An 11,899-nucleotide genomic window follows, 5' to 3' on the forward strand; every position below is an offset into this window, starting at 1 on the left:
GCAGTCAAGGTTTAGTGACTTGACTACATCCCTGCTTTCTAGTACTATCACTATAGTATAATACTTTAGTACGGTATGCAACCTGTTGAAAGAGCTGAGTCCTCATACTGCTACTGTCAGTATTACTACAGTATAGTACTGTCAGCTGACTCCTCATACTGCTACAGTATTACTACAGTATAGTACTGTCAGCTGACTCCTCATACTGCTACAGTATTACTACAGTATAGTACTGTCAGCTGACTCCTCATACTGATACAGTATTACTACAGTATAGTACTGTCAGCTGACTCCTCATACTGCTACAGTATTACTACAGTATAGTACTGTCAGCTGACTCCTCATACTGATACAGTATTACTATAGTACTGTCAGTTGACTCCTCATACTGCTACAGTATTACTCCAGTATAGTTCTGTCAGCTGACTCCTCATACTGATACAGTATTACTCAGTATAGTACTGTCAGCTGACTCCTCATACTGATACAGTATTACTATAGTATAGTACTGTCAGCTGACTCCTCATACTGCATACAGTAGTACTACAGTATAGTTCTGTCAGCTGACTCCTCATACTGATACAGTATTACTACAGTATAGTACTGTCAGCTTACTCCTCATACTGCTACAGTATTGCTACAGTATAGTACTGTCAGCTGACTCCTCATACTGCTACAGTATTACTACAGTATAGTACTGTCAGCTGACTCCTCATACTGCTACAGTATTACTACAGTATAGTACTGTCAGCTGACTCCTCATACTGCTACAGTATTACTCCAGTATAGTACTGTCAGCTGACTCCTCATACTGATACAGTATTACTACAGTATAGTACTGTCAGCTGACTCCTCATACTGATACAGTATTACTATAGTATAGTACTGTCAGCTGACTCCTCATACTGCTACAGTATTACTACAGTATAGTACTGTCAGCTGACTCCTCATACTGCTACAGTATTACTACAGTATAGTACTGTCAGCTGACTCCTCATACTGCTACAGTATTACTACAGTATAGTACTGTGTACAACCCTTTATAGTGCTGACCTTAGATTCAGCCCTAGTTTATTTCTTAACATTGGTTGCGTGACTCACAAGCTGAAAAGGTAGTCAAAAAAGGGATGACAACAACAAAGGAATAAGGAAGCTTCACTTGGGTCCACGTCATTCACTCATTACAGGTGGATTGTACAAACGTTGTGAAATACATTTGTGCATTGCCTACCAGTGTCATCATTGTGTTGTTGTGGTGTACTACATTGTCAAATAACACGTTTCACTTTGTGAATGTACTGCAGTGTATCATAATGAAGCTTACAGTATTACTGTATATGATTAGCTAGTTGAATTGGCCTCCATCTAGTTTCAACTGATATGCATAAAACACAATGAAAAACATTCATTCAATGAGTTACTCTCCAAGTCACTCAGTTAATGTGGGAAAAGGTCAACCTCCCAAGGCACCGGCATTGAAAAGATTTCACTCTGCGTTTCTCACATCTCCATGACAGTGATACAAGAACCCTTTGTATGAAACAACCAGTTGAACAGGATACAGGATCCCCATCTCTTTTCCCCTCTGGCTGGATGCAACTGAAGTTCTCTCTTTAGAGATCTCAGAAATATATGATTCCTCTAGCCGTACACCACTAATCTAGCAGGTAAATAAATTGAACAAGAGAGGTATAATCTTTGAGAAGGGAGAAACTGATACTTAGATGTTTTCCTCCCACTACCTTGTATTATGTGTGTTCATATCATCCTCCATCCTTTCTATGGCATAAAACAGTAACTCACTTTGACAGTTTTTCTCTGTAAACTTAAGGCTCTAATCAATCCATATCATGGAAATTCAGAGTTAGTGGAGGCTCCATTCACGGCAAACTTTGCATTGGTCAGCTCAATCGGGAATAACCTTTACAGTATTTCTAGTGTGCAATACACTTCAGTGATAAAGAGTAAATAATGCCCTTAACAAGCCTGCAAGACAGCCTTCATGAGCAACGATGTCCAAGCCACCAGCAAGTTAAATGAACAAAGAGAATCATCATATGACATACGCTTTAAGGATGACATTTCATCAAGGACAATTTGATAGACATCTTTGTATTAAAAAATATTTTTAAAAAGTACAGTCATGGCAATAAGTAGGTGAACATGATTTGAAGAGAATTTGACCAAAATATATTATATTTGCTAATTATTCTATTGCTATACTGTATGTCCCTCCAAAAGGTCCTTTCTTGAACCTTATATGCTACGGTATGTCCGTAGTTCCGTCCTTACATGTCCTCTCGTACTTTTGGGCTCTTATTTGCCTTTAAAAAAGTGAATCCCTCATGTCCTCACAACTGCAAACCCAACCAGAGGTCCAATCCTTTCCCACGGAGCTGACATCTCTGACCAATCAAGTGCAACCAAACCTGACCCTTTATCCTATCTCTCAATTGTTGTCAGTGGCCTATGCACCAGGAGGAGTAAAAAGCCCTTTAAAGTAAGCAAAGTAACTGTCTCTCAACTGTCTTTCATCCTGCTCCGTACATCCGACGGCAGTAGATCCAGCAGGTTGTCCTCTACCACAAGATTACTGGTCTTCAAAAGGGGACAGTCCCCTATCTCCGGAGGTATAGAGTCTAGTCTGTTCCCCTTGAGCTCCAGGCGCACTAGCTGAGCCAAGTTAGCCACCCTGGGGCTAAGAGAGAGCAGGCAGTTGTTTCCCAACGCCAGAGTCTTGAGCCTCTTGCAGGAGAACAGCTCCTCCGGCAGCTGTTCCAGGGAGTTAAAGGCTGCTGAGAAGAACTGGAGACTCTGGAGTATCCCTACCTCGGCTGGTAGCGACGTGAGCTGGTTGTGGGACAGGTTCAAGTGCCGGAGCTTGGTGCAGTAGAAGAGACGTGACGGAAGTTTCCGGAGCTTGTTCCAACTGACGTTCAGCGTCTCTAAGGACTTCAGCTTAGCAATGTGCTCAGGGATGTAGGTGATGCCGTTGTGCCAGAGACGAAGAGTTACCAGGCGCCGGCAATGTTGTAGACTCAAGATCTCCTCTACTGTTGTCAGCTTGTTTTCCTTCAGGTCCAGTTCCTGCAGGCTTGACAGGCTGAAGACCGCGCTGGGGATGCGCTCCAGCTCACATCCTATCAGCTCCAGCGAGGCCAGGTTGGTCAACTTCTTTAGGCTGCTGAAGGCTTGTAGTTTGAGGCCCTCATTATAGATGCAGAGACGCTGGAGGTTGACTGCCACATCCCCAACACTCGGAGGGATCTTGGTTAGGCGGCTGCGAAGCGTCAGGACTCTTAGAGCTTTGAGTTCTCTCAGGGAGTCTAAGGTTGCACTGCGGGAGAGTTCATGGGTCAAAGTGCCACTCAGGTGGAGCTCTTCGAGACTCTGAAGTGTGTACATCCACATTGGTACCTGCTCCAGTCCTTCAAAGGCTAGCCGGAGGACCTTGAGGTTCTCTCTGAGGTGGGTCAGGGCAGCCAGCTGGAGCTTGGCAGGGCAGTGGATGAGGGACAGCTCCTGGAGAGAACCTAGCTGGATTACACTGGAGGAAATAGTCACGTTGTTTAGCAGCTCCAGTTTGAGAGATTCCACTTCAGGGACATCGAAGACGGTGTCGGGGAGACCCGGGAGCATGAAGAGATGGAGTTCCTGACGGTTGTCGGCGTTCCGGGAGAGGCGTCCCCGCAGCTTCTTGCCGGGCCACTCGTGGTTGAGGTTGACCTGGCGAAGACGGCTCTCGCTGACCTCGGAGAGGAAGACGGCGAAGCGTTTGGAGTAGAGCGCATCGTACTGGTCGCTGAGATGGAGGAGGAACGCAAAGTCGTTCTTGACGTCTGGGATGTCGTTGATACCCGTCTCCAGCCTAACATGCTCAAAGGAGTACTCTTTAAGAGGTCGATGGAAGAGCCAATAGAGGGTGTAGATGCACAGAAGTCCGTAGACTCCCACAAAGCAGATGTAACAGTAGCACAGCTTGGAGAAGAGGTGGGCTTTGGTGTGGTTGCAGCAGTAGATTTCGAAGCCGGTCAGCTCCGGAGGAACTGAGCAACGAACTACAATCTCAATGTTGGGGACCAATGCAGCGCTGTAACAGGTGATGAGGACGAACTTGAAGACCTTGAGGGAGGTCTGGAGAACGTACATCAGATAGAGCAGATCCGCCTCCTCCACATGCGTTCTGAACTTCTTCACCTTCTCGAACAGAGCTTTAGCCTGCTCCCCTTCCTTCCTGTCCAAGAGTGAATCCGCTGGCTGTAGTTCCGGGTTCTTCTTCTCTGGATTTGACTTGATGGACGACTGCCGGAGAAGTCCCACCATCTCCTCCTCCGCCCCTGGCTCACTGTCCGGCGAGGCAGCGAACGCCGATGCCATCGACTTCGAAATGGTGTTCTTCCTCCATATCACCATCTTTTCCTCGCCACGCTCCTCAGACACCTCACTCAGCGCCCGGGTGGTCCATGGCGAGTCGAAACACTTCCCCAGGATGGTGACAAAGATCTCGATCTTGGACGACGTCCCAGGGAACTTGAACCAGAAGCTGCTGGCCACCATGAAGATCAATGTGTGGATTACCACCAGGTACGGGAAGTACTTGCCGTACCAGTGCACGGCTCGTTCGTAGCAGTAATGGTTGACGAAGATGTACTGGTGGATGTCAAGGTTGTTCTTGCGTCCGTACACCTCCCGGATGATAGGGCTGTAAAAGAAGAATTTGGATAGTCCATCTGTAGATGCTGTACAGACTATCAGTAACATTTCAACGAACTATCTACTGACCTCGCTCTAACCCAAAAACTATACTCTAAACGTAAACCTTATTCTAAACCTAACCCTAACCTTAGCAAGAAGTTGCTTATCAACAGATCCAAACTATCCAAATAGACATGTGTCTTTTTGCTTTATCTGGCCACCAGATTTCCCACCTTAGGAGCTAGGATTCTAACCTCTACCTCTAGGCTACCTACCTGACGGGCTTGACTAAGGTATGGTGCTCCCATGTCTCGTTCTCGCCGTGGCTGCGGATGTGGCTGCAATCGATGGCCTCTGGGGTTGAGCTGGAGAAATGGCTGGGAAGGCAGGAGATCTTCTCCTGGGTGAGCTATGATGGAGAGAGGGAGGGAAAAAGAGAAAGAGAAGAAGAGTGAGTGGTATTGGAAAGATTAGGCAATGGAACAACATGCAGAGTAGCCACCTACATAACATAAGGCTTAGATTTTTGGGATCTATTTCTTTCCTTGTTCCAGTTGATATCTAACAGACATGGGTTCAAATAGTATTTGTTTTCTTTCAAATTCCATTTGAACCCAGGTCTGATATCAACCAATGATTAGGATTGTGTGATGAGAAGATGACATATTAAATACGGAGTTAGTGACCTGCTTCCAGGGGAAACATTGGTCAATTTAGCAGCGGCGGTGCTAAATGCAGACAGGGGAAACACTAGTTAATGTGTCTTTCCTTTCCCTTCCCACTTGGAGGTCACCACCACTGATAAGAATGCTTTGTTACGTGGCAGGGAGTAGATTTAAACAGGACACACTAATCAAATCTAAAATGTTTTCATTATCCAGGGCCAAATGCTTTCTACATGTGATTGTTCATTAATTTACTTTTTAAGTTGTCCTCACATATCACTAATAACAGGTCAACTTATTCAGGTAAAAGTATATTTCATTTACATAAAGTAAGTAATGCCAAGTATTTTTATTTCATATACTGTAGGCACTCCTATTCTTATCGCTACAGGCTACACACCGACAACATCTGTCAAGATCCAACAGTTCCATTAGGTGCTTACATTCAGCTGTTGCAATGATGCCCCGGGGGCTAACCTGCTATGTGCTTTAAAGACGCACTCCAGCTATCTTTTGAATGTTTCCTGTTGAAAAACAATATCCCAAGAATAAATACAGTAATATACACACACTTAAGGGTAAAATAAATTGTGTTTTGAACAAAATAGTATTTTTTTTTTAGACAAAACGGCAAACTTCAATAATTACCCTGACTGATGTCATCGGCCTCCATAGTCACAAGAAGTAAAGGTGCTGAGGGTGCTACAGGACCCACTGATAAATCACAACAAAAAAACTACAAATGTTCAAAGAAAAATACCCCCCCTCCGATTAGAACGGTGCCTTACGAATGCTTGACTTTCTCAGGTGGGTCAGCCTGAATTTAAAATGGATTAAATTGAGATTGTTTTGGTCACTAGCCTACACACAATACCCCAGAATGTCAAAAAGGAATTGTTATTTTTCTTACAAATTAAGTAAAAATTAAAAGCTGAAATGTCTTGAGTCAATAAGTATTCAACCCCTTTGTTATGGCAAGCCTAAATAAATTCACGAGTACAAATCTGCTTAACAAGTCACATAATAAGTTGCATGGACTCACTCTGTGTGCAATAATAGTGTTTAACATGATTTTGGAATGACTACCTCATCTCTGTGCCCTCACACATCCAATTATCTCTAAGGTCCCTCAGTCGTGCAGTGAATTTCAAACACAGATTCAACCACAAAGACCAGGGAGGTTTTCCAATGCCTCACAAAGAAGGGCACCTATTGGTAGATGGGTAAAAATAAAATAAAAAACAAACATTGAATATCTCTTTGAGCATGGTGAAGTTATTAATGACACTTTGGATGGTGTATCAATACACCCAGTCGATTCAAAGATACAGGCGTCCTTCCTAACTCAGTTGCCGGAGAAGAAGGAAACCATGAGGCCAATGGTGACTTTAAAACAATTACAGAGTTTAATGGCTGTGATAGAAAACTGAGGATGGATCAACAACATTGTAGTTACTCCATAATACTAATCTAAATGACAGAGTGACAAGAAGGAAGCCGGTGCAGAATATAAATATTCCAAAACATGCATCTGTTTTGCAACAAGGCACTAAAGTAAAACTGCAAATAAAATGGAAAAGCAATACACTTTATGTCCTGAATACAAATTGTTATGTTTGGGACAAATTCAATACAACATATTACTGAGTACCACTCTCCATATTTTCAAGCATAGTGGTGGCTGCATCATGTTATGGGTATGCTTGTAATTGTTAAGGACTGGGGATTTTTCAGGATACAAATTAAATGGAATGGAGCTAAGCACAGGCAAAACCCTAGAGGAAAACCTGGTTCAGTCTGCTTTCCACCAGGCACTGGGAGATGTATTCACCTTTCAGCAGGACAATAACCTAAAACACAAGGCCAACTCTACACTGGAGTTGCTTATACCAAGAAGACAGTGAAGGTTACAGTTTTGACTTAAATCTACTCTTCGTTCAATGAAAATGTATACCTTCATTGGTGGTTAGTTTGTTTGAGTTTAGTCTTACCTGTAAGGTGCATCCGAACACTCCGATCATGAGCATGGCGATACATAGGTATTCCGAGAACACATCCCACCATGGCTTTAGAACCCGGAACTCGGGGTTCTGTGATGAGGCAAAGTTCCGGAACTCAGTTACTGGTATCATCCTGATCACTGTAGCAAAGTGAGGAAGAAGAGAATGCAGAAATAATGACGAAGTGACCAGTTGAGGATTAAACCAAAAATAAGCATATCATAAGCAACATAATGTATGGCTTTAGTTATAGTCACTATATTACAAAATATCCATGTTTAAGGTTATAGTAAGCCTGCCCCACATTAGAAGATGCAGGTTGACGTTTACTGTCATGAATTTTGTCCTGGAGGCAGAACCAAACGATTTCTGCTATATGGGCAAGCTGTGAAGTCCAAATTGACTATATTGTAAAAATGAGCTTTTTGGTCTGTATTTAAAGTTAGGGAGTAGGGTTAGCAGTGTGGTCAAGGTTAGGGTTAAAATCTAATTTTATGTCTTTGTGGCTGTGCCAGCTATAGTGACCACTCTGCAGAGCTGCCTACAGGGTGCCCCAGTATCTGTGCGTTAGAGACCTCTCTAGCACCCAGGAAGCTCCGATTCAAACTCTCATTCACCAACTCTACAAGAGTTGTAATGTCAAAATATGTTTGTTACTCACCAAAGAGTTTCGCTGAGCGACTATCTTCATTTACCCCCGTTACGGCCGGTAGGTACTTTCAAAAAAGGTCTAAGTAAACATTTACAAGCAACCTTTTTTGGAATTGCATACAGGCCGTAACGGGAGTAAATGAAGATACTTGCTCAGCGAAAATTTGATGAGTAACGAACGTGAGTAACGAACATGGTCAATTTATTAGGTACACCCATAGAGTATTGGGTCGGGCCCCGCTTTGCCTCCAAACGGCCTGACTTTTTCGGTGCATGGCGTTCAATTGTTGCTCAATTGCTATCAAGGGACCTAACATTTGTCAGGAAGAAATTCCCCACACCAGTACACCATCGCCACCAGCCTGTACCGTTGATACCAGGCAGGATGGGGCCATTTTGTTTGTCGCACCATTTTCTGTAAACTCTAGACAGTGTCATGCGTGAAAACCCCAGGATGGCGGACGTTTCTGAGATACTGGATCCGCTGCGCCTGGCACCAACGATCATACCACACTTAAAGTTTCTTAGGTCACTCGTTTTGCCCATTCTAATGTTCGATCGCACAGTAACTGAATGCCTCGAATGCCTGTCTGCCTGCTTTATACAGCAACTAACCTCCAGGGCAAGATTCATGACACTAAATGCCAACCTGCTTAGAAAACTAATCTGACACAAAGACTGGATTATAAGCAACATGTCTCTACCTGATAATAACCTATAATTTAGGAAGAAATATTTATTTTGTGTTTTCAAAAGGGGTTGGGGAGGGAATAGAATATGTTTCTCCTGAGGTGTCTCCTACAGTATCTATGAGCCTTGCATGGGAAAATGAGGGGCCGGCCTGTAGCCGGAACTGTAGTCCAAAGTGGACAAAGTGCACTGAACAAAAACATAAACGCAACATGTAAAGTGTTGGTCCCATGTTTCATGAGCTGAAACAAAAGATCCCAGAAATGTTCCATATGCAATAAAGGCTTATTTCTCTCAAATTTTGTGCACAAATTTGTTTACATCCCTGTTAGTGAGCATTTCTCCTTTGCCAAGACAATCCATCCACCTGACAGGTGTGGCATATCAAGAAGCTGATTAAACCTGTGTGCACACAGGTGCACCGTATGCTGGGGACAATAAAAGGCCACTCTAAAATGTGCAGTACACAATTCCTAGAAGCTGAAAATGTCCCAGTTCTTCCATGGCCTGCATACACAACAGACTTTTCACCCATTGAGCATGTTTGGGATGCTCTGGATCAACGTGTACGACAGCGTGTTCCAGTTCCCGTTAATATCCAGCAACTTCGTTCAGCCATTGAAGAGGAGTGGGACAACATTCCACAGGCCACAATCAATAGACTGATCAACTCAATGTGAAGGAGATGTGTCGCACTGCATGAGGCAAATGGTGGTCACACCAGATACTGACTGGTTTTCTCATTCATTTATTTTTTATTTATTTAACTAGGCAAGATCCACATCCCTACCTTTTTTAAAGGCATCTGTGAACAACATATGTATATCTGCATTCCCACTCATGTGAAATCCATAGATTAGGGCCTAATGAATTTATTTCAATTGACTGATTTCCTTATGAACTGTAACTCAGTAAAACCTTTGAAATGTTTGCATATTGTGTTTATATTTTTGTTCGGCATAATATGACAAGACAACAATGGCTGATCAACAGAGGTCTCTAAGGAAAGTGATACAGTTGAGGTAATCATATCTTGGGTGTTTTAAATTCAAGAGGTAAATCACCATTTCACAACAAGCTTAGTAATTGTGTCTCCCTCCTGACAGTGTATTTAAAACAAATAGCCTAGCTAATGACTGAGAATGCAACTATTTCATTCTGAAAACTTTACTTATATTGACCAAAACCATAAACATTTCAACATGCTTTGTGAAAGTAGCCTACACTTTTATTGGGTAGCCTGCCTATAATTTATCCGATATTTAAAAACGGACACTTTATGACTCGTGTATTACAGTACACTACACAATGAATCAGGAAAACACAGCTTATTGCACGAGACAATTTACTTCACAGTTCGTTATGGCTCCTGCCATTCCTTGTGAGAAAAGCATCTGTCAGACAAAATTGAATAAACAATTTTCGTTTACAAAAGTATAGGTTTAGACTATGAGTTCACATAATATATTTTCAAAACAATTAATGAGAGTTATTTTTTAAGTTCAAATGTATGAAATAAAAAGAATACGTTTAAAGAACCAACAGTTCTCAAATATTTCTGATATGAATTGTTTCAGAGCGGGCAATTTACCTGAGCTCGTGCGAGATCCACGGGGGGGTAGTCCGCGAGTTTCCCTCCTAACAAAAAGTATCAGAACTCTGACCCATCGCTGCCAGTCAAGTCAATTGGCTATTGAGGCGGGGAAATACTTATTGCTTTCGGCTTTTAGTCGATGACAACATGGACCCAAGTTTAAGTTTGAGATAGTTGTTTGAGTGTGAGGTGTCGTTCAGTAGCCTACCACGCCACACAGGATTGTCGAAGTCCATACAGGTAATGCAAGCCTTCCGCCTCCTAAAATACGTACGACGCGTCGACGCTTAATCTTCCTTTGACTGGCCCACCCAGTGACAGTGTGGCAAAAAAAAAATTATACGGATGTGTCTATTTTTTGCTTACATAGGCTATTAAATAGGAATGTCACCTTGACATTGATCTAGAATGAAGAGAAGTGCATCATCATTATTATTCAGCATGTTTTGTTTCTTCGTTGGTCTGTATAGTCATTTATATAACTCAACTGTATACTTTTCAAGGGAGCCGAGTTGCGATGAGGGTCGGCAGAGTGTACCTCCGACTACATTGAGTCAGTATCAGTCGATACTTGCAGAATTGCCCATTCTTTCATGTGTACCTTGTAACTGTTTGGCCTGTGTAACTGCGTTATTTTCTTTGGGTGCTGCAACCAGTAGTTTTTTAAAATAAAAATAGCATTTTACGCGACCTCCACCAAGGGAGCCATTGTTAACAGAGAAGGAACAGCTTAGCTTTGGCAGGGGATGCATAGAATGCCTTTAAAAAAAAATTTAAATAAAAAACTATGGATTGCAACACCCACTGACAACTCTATAACAATCAGGACAAGCACACGTACACAGTTAGCGTTAAATAATTGATCTGTATAAAATTATCCATGAGACTGGCAGTGCATTGCTTGAAGTGGCAAACTTCGAACTCTATTGGATTTCGCGGCGCAATTTGACAGGCATCACATAAAATGCTCTTTTTGCAAAAACTATAGATTGCAGCACCCAATAACAATAACGCAGATAACCATGCGCAATGCCAAGCGTCGACTGGAGTGGTGTAAAGCTTGCCTCCAATGGACTCTTGAGCAGTGTTCTCTGGAGTGATGAATCACTCTTCCACATCTGGCAGTACTACTGACGAATATGGTTTTGGCGGATGCCAGGAGTACGCTACCTGCCCCAATGCATAGTGCTAACTGTAAAGTTTGGTGGAGGAGGAAAAATGGTTGAGGGCTGTTTTTCATGGTTCGGGTTAGGCCCTTTAGTTCCACTGAAGGGAAATCTTAATGCTACAGCATACAATTACATTCTAGATGATTCTGTGCTTCCAACTTTATGGCAACAGTTTAGGGAAGGCCCTTTCCTGTTACAGCATGACAACGCCCAAAGCGAGGTCCATACAGAAATGGTTTGTCGAGATCTGTGTGGAAGAACTTGATTGGCCTCAACCCCATCAAACACTATTGGGATGAAATGGAACGCTGAGTGCGAGCCCGGCCTAATTGCCCAACATCAGTGTCGAACCTCACTAATGCTCGTGGCTGAATGGAAGCAAGTTCCCACAGCAATGTTCCAACATCTGAAAGCCTTTCCAGAAGAGTGGAGACT

At 42.9% G+C, this 11,899-nt stretch overlaps 1 protein-coding gene across 1 annotated transcript; it reads right to left on the bottom strand.

Moving 5' to 3' along the window:
* Window positions 1-1,139: 1,139 nt before the first annotated feature.
* Window positions 1,140-10,579, bottom strand: LOC112230201 (volume-regulated anion channel subunit LRRC8C-like). Its single transcript, XM_042318705.1, has 4 exons — window positions 10,293-10,579; window positions 7,352-7,500; window positions 4,971-5,104; window positions 1,140-4,702 (listed from the first exon to the last, which is right to left on the bottom strand). The coding sequence occupies exons 2-4, from the start codon at window positions 7,490-7,492 to the stop codon at window positions 2,521-2,523; spliced, it is 2,457 nt and encodes an 818-aa protein (XP_042174639.1). The 5' UTR covers window positions 7,493-7,500; window positions 10,293-10,579; the 3' UTR covers window positions 1,140-2,520.
* Between the last annotated feature and the right edge of the window lie 1,320 nt (window positions 10,580-11,899).

Source organism: Oncorhynchus tshawytscha, unplaced genomic scaffold (assembly GCF_018296145.1).
Source record: "Oncorhynchus tshawytscha isolate Ot180627B unplaced genomic scaffold, Otsh_v2.0 Un_contig_4934_pilon_pilon, whole genome shotgun sequence".
NCBI lineage: Eukaryota > Metazoa > Chordata > Actinopteri > Salmoniformes > Salmonidae > Oncorhynchus > Oncorhynchus tshawytscha.

Excerpts from the sequence above, each read along its gene's own strand:
- LOC112230201 (XM_042318705.1), bottom strand. The coding sequence starts at position 7,492 with ATGATACCAGTAACTGAGTTCCGGAACTTTGCCTCATCACAGAACCCC. Across the intron at positions 5,105-7,351 it reads TGTTCGGATGCACCTTACAG|CTCACCCAGGAGAAGATCTC; the intron begins GTAAGACTAAAC and ends TCTCCATCATAG. Across the intron at positions 4,703-4,970 it reads ACCTTAGTCAAGCCCGTCAG|CCCTATCATCCGGGAGGTGT; the intron begins GTAGGTAGCCTA and ends CTTCTTTTACAG.